Genomic DNA, 25,181 nt, shown 5'->3' on the forward strand with positions numbered 1-25,181 from the left:
AAATCACTCATGCGATTGTTTTATTTGGACTGTACAGATGACACATCATTCTTCCTAAATGTATTTCTTGGCAGTTGTCATATGGGTAAACTGGACTTTCCTTCAGGCATTTCCAGGTGTTATGTACAAGTAGTACCAATGTTTGGTTTTGCTCCCATCATAATATCTAATACTCACATAGCGACTCACTTCTTGTAAAAACAATTATCACTTTTTTACCAGCTTTTAAAATAGCATCCTTTTTCACTTCTATTGTACGTATCTTTAGTGATAACACATGCATTCACTCTAGTTAGGATTTGGAAAGTTGTGTTTTGCTGTCTTTGATCTGATTGTTTAAGCTCCACTTTATTCAGAAGTACATACTGAATTTCATAGCCAAATTTCTTGCTTTGCAAAGAGACTTTTAGCTTCTTTTTTCCCTTTTCTGTGAGGATGTATTGAAGATCTTTGAGAATCGGTGGACATAGCAGATACACTTCTGTTTTTGCCCCGGTTATTGCTTGGGAAGAAGTGCAGATAGAGACTGAGGACAGACAAATCACCACCTGTAAAGGACCATCTGTGTTGTGTTGTTGCCTGTATGGAGGAGTGGAGATGAGGTGTGAGAGGATTTTGGTTTCTGTGCATCACATGCTTCTCATTTCTTGTATGCCATCCTGAGCAGAGGAAAACAGAAGTGATGAGCTGTGTTCTGGGCAGCAAAGGAGTAGCATCCTTAACAGAAGATATTCCATGATATGCAGAGTATAGGAGAAAAACTGTTTTTTTGCTTTGAGGATTGATCCCCCGAAGACCTGCTTGTGTATTTCACATGCTTTCAATGATCAAATAACTATATTAAACTATTTCTATGTGGTTTTGACTTCACTAGATTGCCTATTTTTCTTTTCTTATTTAGGTCTTTACGACTATGCTGAGTCACCAAAAATGTCCATAGAAGAATAATGGAAGCCCCTGAATACCTTGATTTGGATGAGATAGACTTTAGTGATGATATATCGGTAAGTATTTGTCTTATTTTGTTTATATGAATTAAGACAATTTTAGGTATCTTAGTGCTGATATAACAAACAAAACAACAACAACAAAAAAAGGTTCTTTTTTTTGAACACTTCTTTTTACCTTACCCACAGAAATGTTTAAAATGTTGAATCTAGAATTAAATTTGGTATTTTGTAAAGAAAGACTAATCAGCTTAAGCCTTCTACCTTCATTAAAAAGGGTTTGTGAGTCAAATTAATAGATTGGTTTTATTTCTGGGTTGCTTATGCGTTACGATTCTCTTGAATGAGTTACACGTTCTCTTGGGCTGGCCTTAGACACGAAAGTGACAGCTCACATTTCTCATTTTTTTTATTTTTTTCATCAAATGTACTTCCACTGTAAAAAACCCTCATGCCTTTCTCCTGTCTGGACTGCTCTTTCACCATGTAAGCTCTGCCCCTTCTGACAGAAGCTAGCAAGATGTTATGTGTAGTTGTGAGACAGCTAATTGTGATGCAGTAGAGTGCAGCAAGAGGCCAGACTCAGACTCCAGGGACTCAGAGTGCTTCTCCTTCATGTCACACCTAAAATAGCTCTGACTGTAAATGAGAGCAAAATAAACTGCATAAACTGTATTGTTTGAAACACCGACACAGTCTGTCCCGTTATTCATAGCAGTGTTCCTCCTGCTAATGTTTCTGCTTTTTGTGGAATAGAGTTTTGTGAGAATAGAGTTGCTAATATATGTTGCTAATATAGTACTAGGTACTATGTACCTAGTAAATGAGGGACTTGAATACACATAAGTATTTATTAATTCAATTTTCAAGTCCTGTTTCCTTCAACATTCTTCCTAACTGTAGTGGGGTTGGTGGCAGTGCTTTTAATTTGTTTTGTTTGTTTGTTTGTTTGTATTTTGAAGGTATTGGTTTTTCTTTATTTTGGTTTGGGTTTCTTGTTTTGCTTTGTCTTGCTTTGTAGTTTGTTTCTTTGTTTGCTTGTTTAACAAAGGGCCTGTCTTTTCCTTGAGCTTCTGGGATTCTTGATTCATTTTAAAGCATTCCAAGTGCTGTACTCACAGACAGGTTCAATTGAATAGGGTTTTGCTTTTACCTATTGCAACACTGATTTTTTATTAAAGAGGAATGTGGCACATGCCCAAAATATAACAGGACAATAAGCCAGTCTTGCAAGAATACCTTATTTGGGGCAACTTTCCTTTTATTACTGTTCTATAGTAGATCATGTCCTGGTGTCTGTTTCTGTGCTCAGTTTTGCAGGACTGTAAAACATAAGGGATATAACCTCTCTGTGTCTCTCCCGTTGTGGCTGTTGCTGCATACTGGTGGGTTAGGTTACTTGTTTTTCCACTGACTGGCTCAGGCTGCCTGCTGTAATGTGCTGCTCTCTTATTGGATGCTGAGCCTTGAATTAAAAACCAGCACCAATTGTGGAGGTTGTGCTTTTAGTTCTACTTTCACAAGTAAGGGAATGAAGGATTTGTTGCCAGAAACCAGATTTATAAGAGAATTCCTGGTTATTCTGGTGCTCTTGTCACATCTTACCACGTACCATTCTGAGATAATCAGCCTGCACACTTTACCACCAGCCTGCTGTGGAGGGAGCAGCTGCACAGCACTGTTGGTAACAATTTAAATTGTTCCCTTTTGCACTCTGGTTTTAATCCAGAGCAGAAAAGTGCTGGTCAAAAATAATGGCAGCAAGAACACTGTTAGAGTGATGTGCTTGTAAAAGTACCTGAACTGGAAAGCACTGTGCTATCACAGTTCCTCATAGAGACCCTTTCTCCAAAAATGATTAAAATATAATAGATATCGAAGATAGTCTAGGATTTCTTTTAAAAATGCCTGGATATGTAAGTTGTCTCAGTTCCTTTTTTGTTGAACACTGTTTTTTTTACATAATGGAATTGCACATATCTCTGAAATATGATATTTATTCTGAAAACTAGGATGGCACAGTGTCAGATATGTATGATACAGCATATCTCAGTGTAGTTTAGACAGCAGAATAGACTTATGGGACTCTTGCTTATATTAAGGAAAAGTAGCATTATTTCCTTAGTAACACGAAGCAAACAATCTGAATATTTTTTGTTATTCTTGAATAACAATTCACACAAAAATGATGAAATAACAGATGTTAACACCTTTACATTTCATTAAAACAACAGATAAACTCTGTAAGTAAAATTATGTTTTAAACTTTCTCTTTTCCCTATTTTTCTCTTTATTTTACCTATAAATGAGGAGGTGACTAAGAAGCTGTCAACTTGCCAGGTATGTTGACACACATCGAAAAGCTTCTTTCTGTCCATCTTTGCTTGGCAGAGCCCAAGATAGAAGCAGAAATATATATATATATAAATTATTAGATTCAGGCTTTGCATAGCAATAGTATCAATGTTGTTTGCTTTAAAATTAGAAGAGTAACATGAAATACACGTGTAAAATTGTATAAAAGTAATTCTCCTATTTTATGATATTGGCCCATGGCATCAGAAATGAACAGCGCTGGAATGGCAGGTGGGGTTGAACCTTCCCACCAAGACTCTGTTAACATTCTATTGCTGTGTGACAGAGAGCAGTCTGACTAAATGGCGCCTGACACAGAAGTGCAGATGAAGCAAAGGTGTGGAACTGAATTCACAGTTGGTAGTGTGAATTCAATGTGAATTCAGTTCCAGCTGCAGACAACAGAGATGTGATAGGCCAACGGGGAATGGCTTTAAACTGAGACAGGGGAGGTTTAGGTTGGATATTAGGAGGAAGTTTTTCACCCAGATGGTGGTGAGGCACTGGAACAGGTTGCCCAAGGAGGCTGTGGCTGCCCCATCCCTGGAGGCATTCAAGGCCAGGCTGGATGTGGCTCTGGGCAGCCTGGTCTGGTGGTTGGTGACCCTGCACATAGCAGGGGGTTGGAACTAGATGAGCACTGTGGTCCTTTTCAACCCAGGCCGTTCGTGATTCTGTGAAAAACAAGTCAAGTTCCAGGCTGTCATGCACAGGTAGTGGAGATTTTTACGAACACAGCGTGCAGGCTCTTGTTCATCGCTGGTGAAAATGCCTGGCTAGTGGGGGTAACTGTGTTGAAAAATAGTGTTTTGTAGCTGAGAATTTGATCTATTAAATGGAGTTATGGTATTCTTTGTATGTGTTGTAGTTTCCATGAAAATAAATAGGAGGAATTAGTTTTGGAGGGACATACAGGTAAACAGTACATAGCACAAATAACCTAACTGGTACTCTGAAGATGTTGGTGATATCCATTAAGAGATTTTCCAAGGAAAGTTATTTCCCACAGACACAGTTCTAGGCTAATCTTCATTTTCCTTTTTTTTCCCCATTTTTCTTCAAGAAATTATTGAGAAAAATCTTTCTTAGTCCAAGCATTGTTATTTACTTGTTCTCAAGAGTCTGGGAAAAAGGGTGATATTGCCAATCGTAGAGTCATAGAATCACTCAGGTTGGAAAAGACCTTAAAGATCATCGAGTCCAACCACAACCTAACCATATTACCCTAACTCTAACAACCCTCTACTGAATCATGTCCCTGAGCACCACATCCAAATGGTTTATAAACACATCCAGGTATGGTGACTCAACCACCTCTCTGGTAGCCTATTCTAGTGCTTAACAACTCTTTCTGTAAATGTTACACAAAATTTACATAAAATGTTATTGCAGAAGTTTTAATTTAAGGGGATTTGAATAGCAATTAAGTGGTGTATCTTCCAATATAGCAAATAAAATCAAATGAGACTGTTGGTTGGCTTACAGCATAACAATTCTAAACAAATTTATTATAATGAAGGGAGGTGTGTGCTTTCTCTGTCTAAATAAAAACAGTCAGTTGCAAATTTCAGATCAGGCTACAATCACTGAGGTCTTGAACCAGTGTCCATGAACTTGATGAGTTTGGTGTCAGTTTCAGCAGGAGCAGGACACGGTCTGGAGTGTTTTGAGGATATCATATTCTGATGACATGGTCTGAGAGTCACACTATGTGTCCAACTTTGCCATTTTACTCAATTTCAGGAGACTTTAAAAGTATTCTCTACAATGCAAACTTGCTCATTTTCACTTTTTTGTTTTTTGGCCTTTCATACATTGCTACACCTCGTAATACAATATTTCTTCTCTCTGATATTTCTCAGATGTGAGTCTGCAAGAGGCAGAGAAGTTACAGTCTCAACAGAGACTGAAATTTTATTTCTCTTATATTGTGTTTAAAATCCCTTCGGTTAAAATTTGCAAGCCAGCTGAAATTCAAAACATTGACTTTTGCATTCATTCAAATTCTGTAGCCCGGTTGTACTTGACTTACAAGTGTTTGTGAGATAAGCTGTTAAGGGAGATTCTGTTTTTCCGTGAATTGGAAAATTGCAATATCTTGTATTCACATGGAGTAGTTGTGCCTGCCTCTTGTCTTTTGTTTGCTTTTAATACTGTTCTTCCATTTTACAAAGTCCTTAAGGATGTGCTGAAATAAACTAAGACAGGTTGGCCGTTAGCATGCCATAAAAGCAGGGAAAAAAAGGCACCAACTGTCAATCAGCAATCAAAAAGGCCATTGCATACCTTGTCCTAGGAAGATGCCAATTACTGAATTTCTCTGTCAACAACACCACACACTTGTTAATTAGCAAAAAGCACATACACTGACTAACAAAACACGCTGATCTCTTTACCATTCACTGATACTCATGCCCATGGTCACGGCCCTTGGCTCTTGCTTTAGTTGATTGCTCTACTGGGAGACTGGGAGACATGGGTTACATTTTCTGTGTGAAACAAGAACGTAGAAAGAAAAGTAGGAAATAATGAACTCAAAATTGAATAGCAGTAAATCTGAATGACGTTCTAGGGAAAAGCTGCAGTGTTCGCCTCTTTTGCTATTACCTCTAGTAGCCTTGAAGCTCCCTCTTGAAGAAAAGCTAACAAAGCTAACTGATGAATGAGAGATGAGTATAAGAAAAAAGAAAGTAGTTGTAGAGGGAAGAGCTGACAATGCATTGTACTTAGGGTTGGGAAAGGTCCCTTTTAAAAGAGTAGTTTCAGTGAGTTCTCCACTTCTTAACCAGAAAAGACATATGGCAGAAATGTAAGTATGCAAAAGTCTTTTTGAGGGCAGAGATGAGTGGGAGGAAACCTGTTAAGGATATCAAACCAATATGACTAAAATGTTAAAATGTATAAATGAATTCATAACACTAAACTTTTTTTGTTATTAGAGAGGGTTGTAGGGGTTGAATACATTTTGGTTTAGTGTTGAAAGAAAATTTGTTCTTCCAGGAAGAACAGAAAAAAGGACAGAAAGAAAAGTCTTCCTGTTTTTGAGGATGCCTGACAAAGCACATAGCAGTGGAATACAAAAGGCCGTGTTCTAATTGAATTACAAACTGTGTAATAGTTTAAACTGCACCAGCTGGTCTTATGAAGCTACCATATTCCTTGGAGACATGTTCTTGGATTCTCTTAAGAATCTTACTAGGCCAGTTCAGCGTTGCCTTCAGAGTCTTTGTGCTGAAATAGCAAGATGTATAGCTTAACAACTTGATCTTTATTAAACAATAACTACAGTGAAGTAAAGCATATGGTGTTTGTGCTTGTGTGTGTTTAACTTATAATAATTTGTATTGTAACAGCATCTTTCTTTCTCCCTGTGTCAGTTCCTCTGCTGTTTTTGCTTCAAGTTGTCAGATCGGGTGCAGTCACAGCCCTATAGTTACCCACTTTAATGTGGATGGGAGTCACATGGCAGCTCTGTCCTAAATGTTTTAATTAGTAAGTTGTGTTCTTCCTGGGAGTACTTGTTGTAGATGAAGCTTATCAATTCATTGCTGATCAGAACATCATGGGAAAAACAGGCTTGGGAGGTTTGTGAAGCTCTGTAACATAACTGCAATCGACTGAGCAACAGACTTACTTGAACTTTCACCAGAGAAGTAAATAACTTCCACAATTGGTTCTGCACAAGGTTGACTTTAGATACTTAATTTCACTTTAGAAACTTAATTCCTGTATGTCAGAATCTATAGCTGTATAACTCTGGGTTACTTATACCACTGAGGGCATTCTTCAAGCTTATAAAACAAAGAGGAAGATTTATTTTTGGTAAGATGCATACATTATCCTTGGTTCTCTCCCTTTTAATGCTGCAGTGAGAGAACATACTGATCATAGTCAGGTGTATCTTACCGTGTCGAAGGAACAACACAGGTCACCTTAATAAAGTCTGAATTCCAGACATGAGCGTTATGGTCTGATATAGGAATGCATATGTACTTCTCTCTGAAAACAGACCTGTAAGGTGTAAATATTCCTCGTTAATTTTACATAGTGCCTTTTGAAAATTTGAATTCTAATTGTTAATCATGAAGTAACTTGCAATATAAATGCCACAGTACAAGTCTGGTGGACAGAGTGAAGTCTAGATTTACTGTGAGGTCCGAATTTATTCTCATACTTGATGTACCTATACATCCCATGGAAAGAATGTATGAAATATATTTGTGACGTGAACAACTGATGTACAGCAAAAAGCATTGCTGTGGTGGAGAGATACTTTCCTGTGTCTTTGGAAATCTGATTGTGGGACACAAAAGCTGACACCGTCCGCTTTCTCGTGCTATCTCAGGGCACCATCAGACTGCCTGACGTGCCCTCAACCTGGTAGATCTAGCCATTACCAATGGTATCGCAACCTGTTGGAAAGCCTTCCCTTTCATCTTCTTAAATTATTTATGTGATGTTTAGTTTTGTTTTGTTTTTCCTTTTTTACAGTACTCTATAACTTCTCTCAAGACTATCCCAGAATTATGTAGAAGGTGTGATTCACAAAATGAAGACAGATCAGGTATGATCCCCACTTCTGTCCACCCATCACTTTCTAGGCTGCTTTTTATCACTTACAACTTGGCAACAGTTTCTTCTTGGCAGTACTCTATTGTTTTGTTTTCTCTCATTTTTGTGCAGCTTTCTGGAAACATGATTTTTTTTTTTTTTTTTTATTTCAACAGATGTTAGTTCATTAGAAGGAAAAAAAAGTTCCAAAAAAAGATTTGGCTGCATACAGATAAGTGTAGGGCTTCATCTCAGCAGCTCCAAACCACAGTATATGCAACAATTTACTTGAAAACCTGAGAAACCATTGGTGACAAGATGTAATAATGTAGGCGCCAATGAAAAAATGTTGGATACATTTACTACCCATATGGCCATGACCAGTTTGAGGGATGATGTTTTGCCAGAGTCTGAAATTGTATCAAGGATGCTACATGATAGAATCTACTCTAAGGCATACTGTAATAGTTAAGATTAAAGCAGAGTTTTTGAGTTTAATAGTGTAAACTAAATGAAGAATCATGGCATGTATATGAGAACCAGCTGGGGATCTTCCATCCTCCTGCCCTCCCCCTGATAAAAAGTGCATTCAGTGCTATTTTTCACTCTGTTAATCAGATTAATCCCCTTTTGTTTTTCTCTTCCTGATGGAGGAGAAATGAGTTGGTGAGAGAGCATTTTTGTTGAGCTATGAGAAGTTTATTGTGCTTTCATTTGATGTTTTAATTGAATATTCATTGATGTTGTGGAATCAAAAGATTTTTATAACATAAAGGGCAGACTTGGAAGTTGTGGGACGATGAAAGACTTTGGGAGCTGTGCTATACTTTGGTAAATTTCATTTCTTGATTTCCTTTCAGAGTACTGTAGATTTCCAAGGGGCATTACTAAGCTGAATCCTTACATGAGCTAGTTCCTCTGCCAGAGCCATAAAAGCCTGGTCTGCGTAGCCCTGTGCCACTGCTCCAGGAAGCAAAGGGCAGTTTTCTTCCCCAAACATTCTTGCAGAGTCTTTGCCCACACCTGAGGACAGCAGTGATTGTGCTCCCAAAGTTACCTCTTGTAAGCAGAGATGCGAGGAGTAAGGGAGACCCCCAGTCTTCTCACCAGCACTTTTCTCTCTGTCCCATCCATGCCCCATCTTTTCTCTGTCTTCCCTTGCCTTCCCCACTTGCATCCCACATCTTTGCTGTCCTTCTCCCATGTCCTTGCCACTATCCTCCCTCCTGTTCTCACACTCTACGCATCCTCTGCCCTGCATCCTTCTCCCAAGAAGTTGTCTCTGCTGTTGTCCCTTCCTGTTCTCCAGTTTCCCTGCAGTTCTCTCCCATATTCTCCTTTTCTCATCCTACACTCCCATCTCTTTCTTTCTCTTTTCTCTCACTTTCCCCAACCTCTTTCCCATTTTTTCCTCTTGTGACTCACATTTCGTCCCATTCCTCCTTGCATAAATCCCTCATTCATCCCACCAAACCTTTCCCAATATTCTTTCTACATTATGTCTATACCCCACTTTGTCCCATTCTCCTCACTATTATCCCCACCACTCTTCTCCTTAGTGGTCAGCACTCTCCTTCTTGCTTCCTTTATTCCATTCTCAGTGCACATGATTTCCCCTTTCATATTCTCCCACAGTATGTTAGCATTATCAGTATTAACAGCTGGTGGCACGGCATTATATCGTCTTTTCACAAAGAGTTAAAGTCATTCATGCACACAGCCACTTCAGGAGCAAGATGAACAAGATAAAGAAAGCAAGAATAGCCCCTAAGAAACATTGTGCTCCTTGTTCTGTTCATGAGAACTGCTCAGCCAGAATGGCAGCATCTCTATCTGCCTTCAGGAAGAAAAGTATCTTCTTTTTAGAGTAAAATGCTGACAGATAGCAGGATGAAGCATTGGTAGTGAGCTCTTCCTTGAAACCACAGGATACTGACAGTTATTTTCTAGTTCTGTTGTTTAATGATTGTCTCTGCAGTCAGACATTTTTCAATGATGATTTTAATTACATCTCCACTCATCCATTGCCTTGAAAAGGAGCTGGCAGAAGTAAATGCAGGCATTGCTGGAAGACAGTAGCAGTGCTGGGGAGTATGCCAGTGGAAGTTAATTCAGAGCTTTGGATAAAATTCTGGAGTCAAAAAATAGGTCTTTAGCACTGATAACAATATTGGCAAACTGGAAGCAGAAGTGAAATCTGTTTTTTTTACTCCACTTATCACTTGTGAGTTTATGGATTGGAAATGGTACTAAAGTCTATTTATTTTTTTCTTAATCACTGAATACGCACACTTAATGTTGTACAGGAAGATACCGCTTTACATCTCTGCACAGATGTCATTGAAATATCAGTGGAACTGCATCAGTAAGCATTGCGTTAGGCTCAATCTGTTGATTTTTCATATTACTTCTGATGCAGCCTCCTGCATTAATGGGCCATTAAGAAAGTTCCACAAATAGTTGCTACTGTTCACAATTTATGATGAGGATAAACTGTATCATATTAGTGTGCATAATATTCCTGCTATTTCATGTTTGTATTCAGTAGCAATTTAAGTAATCACACGGAGAAAAACAGATTTTTCAAAGAACTTGTCCATCTTCTTGCCTTATATGGACACCTGTATAGTTAGAGCTTAATCTTTTTTCTCTAAAACTGAGACAGTTGTGGAAGTAGAACTCTACAAGGATTATTTGTTAAAGGAATTTAAGTATGACGTGTTAGTTGTCAGACTAGACATGCCAGGACACTAAAACCATAAAAAACAGCAGCCTATTTCAGCCTTAGCTCAGAAAAAAATATTTGGTGCACTAAAGCAATTAAGCAAGAAGTGTAAGTAAAATAAGTTTCAACTTTAATGTATACATAACTATGAAGACAATAATTTTCATCACAAGACTGATTTAACAAATTTAAAGGACAGTTCCTCTTTCTGTAATTACATGTTTTTAATCATATGGCTAATTATATGGAGGTTTAACTATTCCTTGTTCTCAGGTAAGTTTAGTAAATAGCCCAATAAGTACCTTTTTTTTTCTTCCACATTTGAACTAAACATTGAATAGTGTTAGCAATACATGAAGTGTTTGATTACATTTTCCAAATTGCTCTAAACTCTTCTAATCCTAGGAAAACATACTGGTGTCTATGAGTCAGTATCCTTGCTCATCCATCTCCTGTAAATTTTTAATCAGTTTTTTTTTTAACTGTTTCTTTCTGTCTCTCACCTTTGGTCGAATTTCTTGTTATTTTGGATGAGGACAAGTTAAAAAGTCAGAGAGATTACTTTCCTCCATGTAGTCCTTTCTCCTCACACTCCCTCTGCCTTCTCCCCTCCTTTTCTGTACTGGCTGGCTGTGATCACGGGAGGGTGCTCTGTGCAAGATGCGTGTGGAAGCTGTGCAATAGAATCTCAGCATGACTTCTTTGTGTCCTTCCTCAGAGTGAGGGATTTCTGACTCAGGAAAATTCCAGGGGACTCCTGGAACTGAAGTGTGTCTGCCAGTGCCCCCAGATTGCAAGGTAAAAGGTTTTCAGGATGGGAAAGAAGCTGCAGGCCAGAGGTGTAGGTGCAGGATTCGTAGGCCAAATCCTGTTTTATCCACAAGAAAGTGAAATTGAGGATAATCAGCTTTTCTTCCATTATGCTTAAAGAGAATGATCACCATAGCTAGAATAATAACCTCTAAGAAGGACATTGTTCATCTTCAGAAACAGAGAATTGAAGAGTGTAATATAAATATCAACTCAGCTTTTTATTTATTTGTTTGTTTGCTTGTTTGTTTCTGAAATGAAGTGTTAGCTGGCCTGCCCATTGATTTCTGGCAACAGAAATCAGTTCTTTATGCTTCTGTTATTAAGCATGAAATTGCTTGCTTTCTCTCTGGGCAGATTTTCTATGGCCGCTTGAGCAAATGGTTCAAGACATCTCATGGAGTCATAGAATATCCTGAGTTTGAAGCAATCCTCAGGGAGGATCATCAAGTCTAACATCTGTTTTTCAACACACTTCCATGAACCATATTATTGTGCTGAAGAATATTCTGTCAGCTACAGTGACTTTCGATTGTCCTTAAGTATATATCTCAAATAAGAACAATATTTCACTCAGGATCTTTTTTTCCTGTAGTTAAAAGCAAATTCGTCTTTAGTGTCCAACAGTTATCTTACTGCAGAGGCCAAAGCCGTCATTACAGACTCACAAAAGAGTTCAAAAGATAGGTTTTCTATTTAACAAAAGGAAATTAGTATAAAATGCTAAGGAACATAACATGACAGTTTTTATCTCAAGCTGTTGGTTGTTAACTATAACAAAAAATTAAAATGAAAATTTGATTTTGAGGCAAAGTGTTTATTCACTGACACTCTTATTAATGTTTTGATGACCTGGAAAATATGTACTGTTATTTAAAAGGATAGATTATTATTTATCCTTGTTTCTGTCATTTCTAGAGCCTTTCTTTCCTTTTATCCCACTTAAATGGGAACAATTCCACATTCATTTTATCAACACATGATTGTTCTTTAATTCAGACTCTCCTGCCTTAGGGTTTACATTAAAGAAGTCTAAAATGCACTCCTGAAGATTATTAATATATTAAAACTGGAGAACAGTGCCACCTTCTGTTAAAATTGTTAAATATTATTTCAGTTATATTAATGAAATCATAATAGGTAGTTATTCAGATGTAGCTTTTATTATTTATTGATATGCAAGGGGCATCCCTTTCTTCACCTCTTGGAACTTCCATATTGCTGCTAGTGTTGGAGATGAATGAATGCTAAAAAGTGAGAGAAAATTTCTAAAAATTACCCTCATGTAGGCAACACCTTGCTGTCTGTGTATGAGATCAGTATCTTGGTGCTCTAAATGGATCTGGAATAAGTACAAGACTTAATTGACTCAAGATGCTCTATTGAAGTCATATTGTAAGGAAGATGGTCAGGTATTTATTTCAGAGGACAGTAAAATTCCCAATGTGAACCTTTTTTATATATAGTGACCCAAAATAATTATAGAGTGATGCGGTGTTATTAAAAAATAGATATGGGCAGTTCTCAGTGGTCATCTGAGACTTCCTTAATGGTGATGACTAAAGTAGAGTAAACTCCCAGTTGTCCTTGTAAAGTAGGAAGTATTTCAAGTAAGGTCATTTGAATGCATTCATCCTTTGGTGGCAACAGAGCCAACCTAGCAAAGTTTGCTCTTATAAACAATCATAGCCTAAACATTAAAGAAGCTCTTCACTGTGTTCTCAGCAAGGGCAGGGAGTATCTCCTGTATTTTCAAATACTTACTGAAAAGTTCTTATGGCAAAAGCTGTCTCTTCTTTTGTCTTCTGTCAGTTTTACACATTATTTCCAGTCTTTGCTACTACCTGCAAAAAGGAATTCTTTTTTCAGAGTCGTTACATCTTCCTTTACAGAATAACTATGTCAGAAGGCAAATCTGAAGGATATTTTGTCCAACTTCCTGCTCAGAGTAGGTCCAGTTACAAGAGCTTTCTCAAGGATCTATTTTCCAGATGGCTCTTACTATAAAGAACTTTGCAACCATGATACTTTGAGAAAGTGTTATTAGGGAAGCAATCATAGTAATAAACATATTCAACTTCAGAATTTCATAGACTTTTGAAAGGCCAACTAGGTATAATTAAATCAGGAGATAGCCTTACCATATTGTAGGACTATCAAATTCAGAGCTCAAGCAAAATACTGTTCTACATTACTCACAATTTTCCTTCTGTTTTCTGACTGTTTAGATACGGATTTTACAGAAAGCAAAGGCTGAAGTACCGAAAATTTAGAGTTACTACAGTCTGGCTCAGGTCACCGGGCAAACATAGCATTAGTGTCATTGATTACTGATAACTATTTGAATAAAGGGAAGTCATGCAGTTCTTCTGCTGGACAGTGGTTCAACACAGCTGACCATAAGATCCTGCTGTCTGTGTTGAGAAAAGATAGCCAGCTAAAAGGGCTCCATGGTGATATAAAATCATAATGAGGATCACCTTTTCAGTTAAATTAAACAAATATCTATCTGTCTAACAATCTAGTAGAACAACGTGGATTCAGTGCCAACTGATGTAAAAATTGACCCTTATCTTTACAGCCATTTCCTGCCCGCCTGTACCATTGCCCATTCTATATCCGAGCTGTTCACTAGTAGCAGTTGTGACTGCAGACAGTTAGTCAAAGCATTAATCTAAATGAGGCCATAGTGATGGTGGCAGAAAAACACTCTTAGAGGTTTGACCATTTCATCAGATCCACAGTCAGTCAGTGTCCTGCAAAGGTGAACTGTTCTGGGTTCTCTGTTAGGTGGATCCATGAAGATCTTGTGTGGATCATCTACAAACAACACTCCATTATGGTCAGTTTCATTTGGACATATACTGTTTGGCGTACAACCCTTTGTCACCACCTTGTGTTACAAGTGCTGTAAACCTCAGGAACCCATCAGCAGTTAAAGAATGTTACTGAACCCTTATGCCAGGGAGACAGGCTGAAATTCTGTGAATTTCAGAAGTGAATTTCATCTGTAGTTTCCATAGAGACCTGAAGTAAAAGATTTGTTCTTTGTTATTTTCACTAGAGTCAAGACAATGTAAAGGTATTCGAATGTCAGGCTTCAGGTTGCATGTATCCCAGCTCTGCCCTCTTAATTGCCCATAAAAATTTATCTGTGCACTGGCATAGATAAAACTCTTTGAGGAAAACTCTTGTTTTCCCTCAGATGCTCATATATCAGGTAAAACTCTCCATCATAGCTCTTCACACCTTCAATACTTAAATAACATTGAAAAATACTTTCAAGTCAGGTCTATCAGACCTATACTTCTATACTGATGACAATAAAAAGTCTTCCAGTTTTTTTGTTCCTCTCCTTGTCTAACTACACTAGCATAACAGTAAGATCATGCAAGTCTCTCATGTTATTGATTAAAAGTTAAGGAAAAAAATTTGACAACACTGTTGAAAAAAATACATTTGTTGTCACCATTTTACATTTGAAATATTGGTGCATGGAAGAGATAGGGCTTATCCAAGAATATATCAGAACTATTTGTCACATTCTGGAATCACATTAGCTGTTCCACTTTCTGGTCCACTGCTTTTAGCTCAAGACATCTTTTATTGCTGTTTATAAAAGAATCAAACAGTATTTATTTGACCCAGACATTCAATGGCCCTTGTCCGAGTTCATAAGTAAGTGTGGAGAAATGAATGAGAGGCTTTTCCTCAGGAGCAGCTGTTGAAGACGATGCATGTAACTCTTGCCATACCCGTGTTTTGGAAGACAGACATTGCTTTTGCTTTCTCCAAGAACAAGCAACTGAAAACAGGATGGAGGAGTGTCTAGCAATGCCCTGCTCTGCTCTGGCCAATGTTCTCAGTATTTTGTAGTGGGAAACCATGCTGTAAGCACCTAAACAGTAATTTTGAACTTACAGCATCCAAGTGCTTTCCTCACTACTGCTTAAGCGGTTGGGTGCCATTTTCTAATCCTTTATGAAGTGCAGTGTAAATTCATCATCCCAATTAAGCACAGAACACATTCATAAGCCAATAGAAATACTGATAATTGTTGTCAGTGTCCCAGTTTGTTTTTCTGGAGATAGCATTTGTAAAGAGCTGCTCCTCCAGTATGCTGGGAAGAAAAACAGTGAAGAAATGCAATGACTTTATTCCTCTCCATTTGTGATGGAATAAAAAAATATATGTGACTGTGCAATGGTCCAGGACAGATTTGTTACAAAGGTCATAGCTTCTTTGTGGTGTCTGATTTTACAGTTTTATCAACGGTGGTTTCTGTAAATGCTTGTTATTAAGGTTAGAAAGTGGAAAAAGTGCAAAATAAATGTAAGCTTATAGAAAGTGACGAAAAACAAAATGTTGATGCCTTTCCCTCTGTCTAGACCCCTGTGTTAAAAACAGTGTTTTCTTAAAACTCAGACAGAATTCATTTCCATACTGAGTGCTTAATAGTTCCTGTCAGAACAAAACAGCTGGGAAACATGTGGTATCCATTTGCCTGTATCACTTGGAAAAAATTTCACATGTAAATAAAACCAACATAAAAGTGTAGGCCTTTGAACCTAGAATCTTATACAATACATAAATAAGTCAGTACAGTGCATTCTTTGTATTGGCCCACGAAGTTACACGCCTTCTGATTATCATTATTTTTATTTCTTTTTCGGAAATGTATTCTTAAGCACTTCCAAAAGTATTAAGGTAATTTTCAGACATCCGTAACTACTAAGCTGTGCTAATCTTTCACTTCAAACATTAATGCTGCACTGAAAGTGTATATATCTGTTTCCTTAGGAAGGTGTTCATGGCAAATTTGACCACAGATTAGATCCCACTGATATGCAGTTAGCATGTGTAATAAATCTGCTATGTTTAAGCTGCATTCTTGACTTTGAGAGTGCATTAACTCTTAGTGTACAGTAAGTGGAGCATAGAAAGGAGAAAATGCCTAGAGTTTTTAGTGAATTTAGTGCTCTACTGAAAATAACAAAATAAACTCTTTATCAGAGTTCAATTAATTAAAGAGAACATAAATATCACCAACTGGAACTGTAAAGAAGTGCAGGTCTGATAGGGTTAAGAGTTCAGGTGCCTTGAGCTCTCTTCCTTCTCTGCAAGTCAGATTCACTGATGAAACTCCAATGTGCTGAAATAAAGCTCTGGAAGGTCCAGAGCTATAGGGGTGTGTGTGTTTGTGCATGCATGCGTGCGCATTAAGGGATGGAAAATTGGACCAAGAAGCCCAACGTACAGAGGAGAAATGGAAAAAGAGACATTAAACCGGAATACATAGGTCTTAATTTTCAAATCACGCAATCATAGAATAGTTTATGTTGGCACGGACCTCCTGAAGTCACAAAGCCCAACCTCTCTGCTTACTCAAGGTCAGCTAGTGTAAGTTGCCCAGTGCCATGTCTAGTGGAATTTTAAGTAGCTCCACAGACTGAGACTCTGGGCCACTGGTTGCAGGACCAACGTTGCAGCAAAAAAGTGTTTTCTTCTAAGTGAGGGCACACAGCTGTTGCTTTCCTTCTTGCATGTTCAGATGGCAGCAAAGCTAAACACGTATCTCTTGTCTGGTCAGTGAGCAGAACTGTGAAGAGCCTTGGCTCTTTGTTCTTCAGCACTTCCCATCATTTATTTATACACATGGAAAAGATTCTCCTGAGCCTTCTCTGGATTGAATAGTCCCAGTTCCTTCAGCCTCCCTTGAGATGAAAGAGATTCCAGTCCCGGAACCATGTTAGTGTCTTTGGGCCTGATTTATTCTAAGAAGTCCGTATCATTCTTGCACTGGGGAGCCCAGAAATGCACCCAGCACCTAACGTGTGGTCTTGCTGAGGCTGAGCGAAGAGAAAGGTTCACCTCTCTTGACTTTCTGTTTTGATGAAAACAGGATTTCTCATTCTCATATGAAAACGATATGAGTCTTCCAGAAATATTAGCCCTTAAAATACATACTGTTGTTGCTGTTGCTGAAACAGATTTTTTTTTTTTTTTTAAGCCTTTCATTGGCCTCTAAGGAAAGGCATCTTATTGCTCTGGAGCATCTTTGTGCAATTTGATATTTGCAAAAAGCAGTGCAAGCAGGAATACCTGGACAAAGCCACTGTGAATGCCACTAGTTTTTTTAATAATGTCTATTACTTGACTCAAACTACTTTATTTATAAATGATCATAGAATCATGAAATCACACTATGGCCTAGGTTTGAAGGACCCTAAAGGTCATTGAGCTCCAGCCCCCGTGCCATGGGCAGGGATGCCACCTACCAAATTGGGCTGCCCAGGACCCACCCAACGTGGCCCTGAATGCCTCCAGGGACGGGGCACCCACAGTGTCTCTGGGCAATAGTGCCTGTGCTTCACCACCCTCTGAGTGACAATTTTCCATCTAACATGTAGCCTAAATCTCCACTCCTTTATTTTAAAGCCACAGTGAAGTCTCCCTGGATCCTTCCCTTCTCCAGGCTGAACAAGCCCAGCTCCCTTAGGCTTTCTCCATAGGAAACGTGCTCAGCCCTTAGATCATCTTTGTGGCTCTCATCTCAACCTGCTTTAGATTACAAAAGTTTACAGTGTATGTCCTGTTTGAAGACTGCAGTTCTAGAGTGTCAAATTCTTCAGCTCTTAGCACAGAGTTGCGATTAAATCTGCTAAGGTATGAATGAAATACGGTGTTGTGTTATTCAGGTTTCTGGTGCTTAGCCAGGTCTACCTTTGAAGCATATTATATCATGTCACTCATCTGGTAACAATAAGCACTTCTAAGTCATATTCGTCTATTTTTCTAGTTTCCAGCAGCAGCTGGAACTGTGGTGGCTCTGCTCTTATCGGAAATGCACAGAAACCAACAGGAATTGCAGATGCGTGCAATAAATTCAGACCAGTGAAGAGGGTTTCCCCATTAAAGCATCAGCCGGAGAGCTCTGAGAACAATGAAAGTGATGACCAAAAGAACCAGAAGGGTGAATACCAGAAAGGCAGCGACTCTCAGCCTGCACCTCCAAATGATGACCAGAGCCCAGGAGAAGGAGAAAACCTTAAAAGCAAACACATTGAGCCTACTGTTCTGCTTGGGGAGCTGGAGCACTATGACCTGGATATGGATGAAATTTTGGATGTGCCTTACATTAAATCAAATCAGCAACTTGTTCCTTTCACAAAGGTAGCCCCTGAGAAAAAAATTTCTGGTGTATGCTCAACAGTGAATGGTGTTAGTGGCAAGACCTGCTCTACAGAGAGCACAGAGCCTGCTGGGGTGACACAGTTCTGTGTTCTCTCTCCTGTGAAAGGCTCTCAGCTGAGAAAAACGCAGCCCATTGTTGTTGATCAGCACAAGCATTTAACAGAAGAATTAGAGCTTTCCCAGCCTTTAGCGAAGTGTAGCTCAGTCCATGAATCTGAAGCCCAGGGCAAAGGGTTCCTCTGTAGGACATTTGTTGGTCCTCAGACTCACAAAACTGGGAAGACTATGCCAAACTGCCACCTGAGGACTTTTCACCTGCAGACAGCAGTGGCAGAGAGCAAGCAGCTTGAGGAACTGAATATGAGCTGGAGCAGGGCAGGGGGGCCAGAAGAGAGGAGTGAAGAGGTGAAAAAATTTAAGAGCATCTTAAACATTGTAAAGGAGGGGCAAATATCATTACTGGTAAGTATCATCTTCTTTCATAAACCACATAGAATAGGGGAATTCTGTGCTGTGGTTTGTTTTGCTGGCAAAGCTTATAAAGTGTGCATTTTGAATCACCACTTGTTTTATCTTGTATGCTCCTTAGAAATTTGGGTGAGTGAGCTTCCAAAGGGAAGGTTTTCATTTCTAACTCAAGTGTGTAGCAAAGATGAGATACAAGATTGCTAGCTTATGTAGTATTCTGAAATCTTGTACAGGATAGGCATCATAACTGTAGAGTTCATTTGTATATGGAATTTAAATCTTAGCTGGGTTTTGTTTTTCAAAACATTTGTGGGTTGCTTTGTTCAATTATTGGTGGTTTATCTCAGTTGTTATTTAGGGGCTGACAGTGGGAACAGAGGACCTTCTGTTGTATTCTGATTATTATTCAGGAGCGTTTATGCTGACTTGTTACAGCAGCATTCTCAGACAGGAGTTTTCTCTAACACTCCATTGGCCTCTGACCTGTATGAAGTTTTCAGTAATTCCAGCTATGTGATCAGACACTGTCGATGATGTTTCCCGGAGTAACGAGATTCAAGTGAGCACAGTGATGCAGAACACGTGATCCCCACTCAGAATGGCTGGAGGAGGTCCAGCATCCATAAAACTGTTTTTGTTAGATTTTTGTTTAGCTTCTCTGTTTATCAGTCTAGCTCAAGCACAAAGGCATGCTACTAGCATAGCAGCAAAAACAAAGGCAGACATTCAAAGACTAGGCAGGGACACGAGAGTACATTAGAATGCTCTGCAAGAAATAAGAGTAAATTTGCCCCAAATTGTGAAATGTTGGTAACTGGTAAAAACAAAGCAAACAAAAAATAAGGGCATAGTAGGTAGGTGGGAGAAAACACATACTTTTTTTCCAAACAAGTCAAAACCTCTGAGTCAAGTGGTTCATCAGCAAGTGGTCTGGCAAGTCTGCACAGCTCTAGGAATTTACCACTGTTACTGGAGTTTATCAATCCAATTGTTTTGTCTGAAAATTAGACTTGGGCAGGAGTCGTGTATTAAGTCATGGTTGTGACTTTGGGTAAATATTCCAACAAATTATTTCTGTAATGGAAACAAGCTACCAAATAAAAGACTTCTTGTGTTTTAGCTGTGTTTTAGATGACGCTAAATACAAGCTGACACTTTTGTGATGAGCAAAACTAAACAGCTACATTTTAGGAGTCAGTCATGGATGTTTCCTGTTCAATGACTCATTATTATAATGCCAAAAAAGAAGAGATAGAGAAAACAACTGTAAATAGGCAGAATTTAGGAAAATGCAGATGTTTTTACCAGTTCTTTGTTGGACTATAAGCTAAAGCTTGCACTGAAGATCTTGCACTGTTATATGCCATTTGCACCAGGAAAGAAACTAAGCAGTGAATCTAGTCAATGAACAGCCTGCTTCTGTCCTTTTGCTAATGGTAGCCAGGTGCTGTACAAATGAAAAGCTTCTGATTTCGAGATACAAAAGAACATAGCTATGGGAAAATGTCTTTGTCTTATATCTTGGGTTCTAAGGCTTAAACTTCACAGTATCTTTTCATCCTTAGTTGTAACTAACATAACACCTTCTTTAACAGCCACATTTAGCAGCAGATAATCTGGATAAGATTCATGATGAATGTGACAACAATCTGTTGCATGTAGCAGCATCAAAAGGACATGCAGAATGCCTGCAGCATCTCACTTCTTTGATGGGTGAAGACTGCTTGAATGAAAGAAACATGGAGCAGCTAACTCCAGCTGGTTTAGCAATAAAGGTAACTCAATCTCTGTCTCTACTGTAGTGTGACATAAGGGCAATTTAGCTTCTTTCTGTGATTTGAGTAGGTAATAGATCCAGCAGGATGTTATTTTTCAAGCCTCTTGTTAAATGGAAAAAGAACAGTACCATTTAAGCCAATAAGTCTGTTATGATGTGGGATACTATGTCAGCTATACAAATAACACTGATGTTTTGTATGTTGCTGTCACTGAATATCATATTTTAATCAATTAACTGACTAAAAAATTGCAGTGTTCATAGGAACATTCATATAATTTGTGCTCAGTTGTATCTGTAGGGAACATAAAAATTCTTACAAATATATGTGGGATCTTGAAAGAGAGATGCGAAACCGTGCTTACAAAGCATGAAAAAACTGATCCACATCTGGACTTGAAACTTTCTGGCTGTCTGAAACAGTTGCATCAAAGTTAATATCTACATTTTTACAGAGCAATCCATAAGAAACTGCAAAAATTAGTGTGAAAGCATACTGGAAAACCTACTACATAGCAAAGTATGGAACTGAATGGTGATTCTTGGCTAAAGTAAAACGTGCTGTGTACTGAAGGCTGGTGTAGGGCCAAACTTACCCTGAGTCTTTCATAATTTAGGTTGGATGGTCAAAGACCATTCCTGTTAGTCACTGAATACCTTAAGAACAAAAAATGGAAGTGGTGACGACTGTTCCTGATTTTTCATTTTTTTTTTATTGTTTGCTTCTTGGGAAACTTGAGTAACTGACAGACAACTGGTAGATTCTAGCCTGCAGGTTTGTATCTTGGAGAGGTCATTACAATGACCTGGTGACCTCATACTGGTCTCAGGGATTTTATTCCATTTAATGAGAATAAAGTTAAACAGATAGTTAGCTACACTAATGAATTGCTCTTATAAAAGTCATATATTTAGCTTCAGTACCCTGGCCTATGTCCAACTTGAATAATTATATTCTGCCAATTTGAAGTCTTACAGTTTTACTTGGAAGTAGTTTTCTTTCTTGTTATTTCAAGATAGGTAGATAAGACATTTATGATATAGTTATGTTTGACCTTTTTTCTCCAGAACGATTGCTGTTTAATAATCAGTTTTTGTAAAAGTTCTGTCACACCTGAGCCATGCTTTGGCATTTCTAGAAAAATGTGTAAACATAATGGAATTATTCCTGTAAAGGAGAGTGCTCAGGCCCGAGAGTTTCTAATGAAGACCTGCATGATGGCTGGGCTGGTCATGTGCAAGAGCCTTAAAGTGATGTGGCATAACTAAACTATACAGCTCTTAATCCTTACTCCCAAAATACTCTGATACCGAATAGAGTTGACTTTATTCTTCTTGCTTGTACTGTAACTCAGATAATAGTATACCATGTGGGGCACACATCTCTGTTCCACAAGAATAACGATTATCAGAATGAAATAAAGCTTGTATGCAGGAACATACACTTCCATGAAAGGTAGTTTCAGCAGATAATTTAGTGGTGACAAATAGCATTTGCCAGTAAATAATGAATTATTATAGCAAGTGATTTTGATTCAGGACTTCTTTCTGACATAGAGCTAAAAGCTACAGTGAAAACGTAATGGTATATCGTGGCCATGTTTATGGCTTATTTTTCATGACTGTGTAGAAACTCTCCATGAATTAGAAGAAAAATATGTTACATACCAGGTACTTCATTAATTCATTATATTAATTTTAAATTTAAATTACGTGATTATGATACATAAAACACATTTATCATTTAGGCATGCTTACTAATATTTGAATACAAATTTGGTGGTGAAGATTTTTCTAACACAATGAAAAGAATACAAGTAATTTCATTGATAAGAGCTTACTGATATTCAGAGAAATAGAAGAAAGTAAGCGAAGTAAAACAATATGCACTTAAATGTGTATACACATGCTTATATATGGAAGAAATAAAATAAATATAAAATTGATTCTGTTTTTTTCCTTCTTCCAAGTAATTTGAAGTGGCTTAATATTTTTTACGTCCTTATCCTTGTTTTTGTAAAAACAAATCTGGAACTTGAAATTGATATTTCTTTTCTTTGCACAATAACTTTTCCTTTTTATGCATTCAGAAAGCTTTCTGTGTTCTGTGTCTGCTGGCTTGATTTTGACTGAGTGCTTGAAATATAAATTTTTAGCTATATAATAACCTATATATTCTATTAGCTATAACATATAATAACCTTCATGAAAATATCAGAGTGTGCGTTGTGATAAACTGCATCTGTTGAGATATAATTGTTGAAAGGGGGAACTACAGCAAAAGAAGCTGCTAAAACCTCCTGCCTTTACACCAGCCCACAAGTAAGCTCTGAAGAAAATGTATCCATCTATTTTTGCAGCACCTACATCCTACTTTGTAGAAACTTGCTGTAAGAGTGTAGATAGCACTTAAGGACTCTTGAGATTGGGATGTAAAAGGTGTTCAAAACAAGAACCACCTCCTTGTTTGTGTTTGATCACAACTGGTGCCACTAAAAAAAGGCAGAGGGTCTTAGTAATTGGAAACTTTGCTGAGAGGCACTGAGGCATCCATCTGCCTCCCACATAACTTCTCTAGAGGGGTTTGCTGCCTCTAGAAGAGGATACCAGGTATGATAATGCCAGATGACTACTATCCTTTCCTGGTGTTTTAAGCTGGCTCAAACAAGGCTGTAATCAGGAAATTGAAAAATACCAAAAAAGGCTTTGCATCCCTTGGAGAGGTGTTGAGGGGACTGGGAGCATGGGTAGTGTTCTCCTGAGTCCTCAGTTGGAGACTGGGATACAGGCAGAAGGAGTAAAAGAGTCTGAGTTGCCCTCTATATTAAAAAGTGGGTAGGCTGTGAGGAGTTCCCGCTGTGTAACAGTCATGAACACGTTGAGAGCCTGGTGGGTTAAGATTAGGGATGGGACCACTAAAGAGCAGCTGGTGGTTGGGGTCTACAACTAGCCACCTGAATGAGGGGAGCCTACTGGTGACGCCTTCCTGCTTCAGCTGAAATAAATGTTGCACTCACCTTATCCTGATGGGAAATTTCAACCACCCATATTTCTGTTGGGAAAACAATTTGGTGAGGTGCAAGCGTTCGGGAGACTCCCTGAGTCCACTGATGACAACTTGCAGATTGAAATATTGGACAGATCCACCAGAGGTGAACCTGATGCCCACCAGTGTTGAAGAGATCTTTAAAGACATTAAGATTGGAGGCAGCCTGAGCTGCAGAGACTATGCCTTCATGAACTCAAGAGAAATAGGCTTGACAAAGAGTGAAGTCAGAACCCTGAACTTCAGGAGACTGATCTTCAGACTGTTTAAGGAATTTCTGAAGACTAGTGAGAAGCGGCATTCCTTGTGGATCAGTGTTGGGACTGGTGCTTTTTAGCATCTTTGTAGGTGGCATGGACAGCGGGATCAAGCACACCCTCAGCAAGATTGGAGACGACACCAAGCTGAGTGGTGCAGTTGACACACTAAAGGGAAGGGTTGCCATACAGAAGGACCTGGACAGGCTTGTGAGGTGGGCCTATGCCAACCTCATGAAGTTCAACAAGGCCAGGTGCACAGTCCTGCTCCTGGATTGGGGCAATATCAAGCACAGATACGGGTTGGGCGGAGGATGGTTTGAGAGCAGCCCTGAGGAGAAGGATTTGGGGGTGTTGACTGATGAAAGATTCAGCACGAGCCGGCAGTGTCTGCTTGCAACCCAGGCAGCCAACAGTGTCATAGTGTCATCAAGAGAAGTGTGACCAGCAGGTCAATGGAATTGATTCTGCCCCTCTTCTCTGCTCTTGTGAGACCCCACCTGGAGTAGTGAATCCAGTTCTTGGGCTACCAGCACAAGAACAACATGGAGCTGTTGGAGTGAATACAGAGGAGGGCCATGAAGATAATCAGAGGGCTGAAGCACCTCCCCTATGGGGACATGCCGAGGGAGCTGGAGTTCTCCAGCCTGGAGAAGAGAAGGCTCCAGGGGAACCGTATAGTGGCCTGATAGTACCTGAAGGGGGTCTACAGGAAAGCTGGGTAGGGACAGTTTTTAAGGACAGGTAGTGACAGGAAGAGGGGAAATGGCTTTAAACTGGAAGAGGGTATATTAAGACTAGATATTAGGAAGAAATTATTTTCTGTGAGAGTGGGGAGACTCTGGCACAGGTTGCCCAGAGAGGTTGTAGATGCCTCTTCCCTGGAAACATTTAACTCCAGGTTGCATGGCGCTGTGAGCAGCCTGATGTAATGAGAGCTGTCCCTGCCTATAGCAGGGGGTTGGATCTCGAGGGTTCCTTCCAACTCAAACCATTCTAAGATTCTATGATTTCTTGGGAAGCTGTCCTCAGAGACTAAGGACTGGAACAA

The 25,181-nt window shown here is 38.9% G+C and overlaps 1 protein-coding gene across 4 annotated transcripts in view; it reads left to right on the forward strand.

Moving 5' to 3' along the window:
• Nucleotides 1–25,181, forward strand: part of LOC122181581 (synuclein alpha interacting protein) — an 81,557-nt gene that overhangs the window by 31,656 nt on the left and 24,720 nt on the right. For 3 of the 4 annotated variants that reach the window (XM_042874143.1, XM_042874157.1, XM_042874149.1), the window contains exons 2-5: nucleotides 902–1,004; nucleotides 7,794–7,866; nucleotides 18,188–19,044; nucleotides 20,646–20,825. In XM_042874143.1, coding sequence (XP_042730077.1) covers nucleotides 948–1,004; nucleotides 7,794–7,866; nucleotides 18,188–19,044; nucleotides 20,646–20,825 — 1,167 coding nt within the window. In that variant the 5' untranslated portion in view covers nucleotides 902–947. The remainder of the gene's footprint in view (nucleotides 1–901; nucleotides 1,005–7,793; nucleotides 7,867–18,187; nucleotides 19,045–20,645; nucleotides 20,826–25,181) is intronic. The other variant, XM_042874163.1, reaches the window with a different exon arrangement.

This window comes from Lagopus leucura, unplaced genomic scaffold, assembly GCF_019238085.1.
Source record: "Lagopus leucura isolate 7727_CA_CO unplaced genomic scaffold, USGS_WTPT01 Super-Scaffold_54, whole genome shotgun sequence".
In the NCBI taxonomy this organism is placed as follows: domain Eukaryota; kingdom Metazoa; phylum Chordata; class Aves; order Galliformes; family Phasianidae; genus Lagopus; species Lagopus leucura.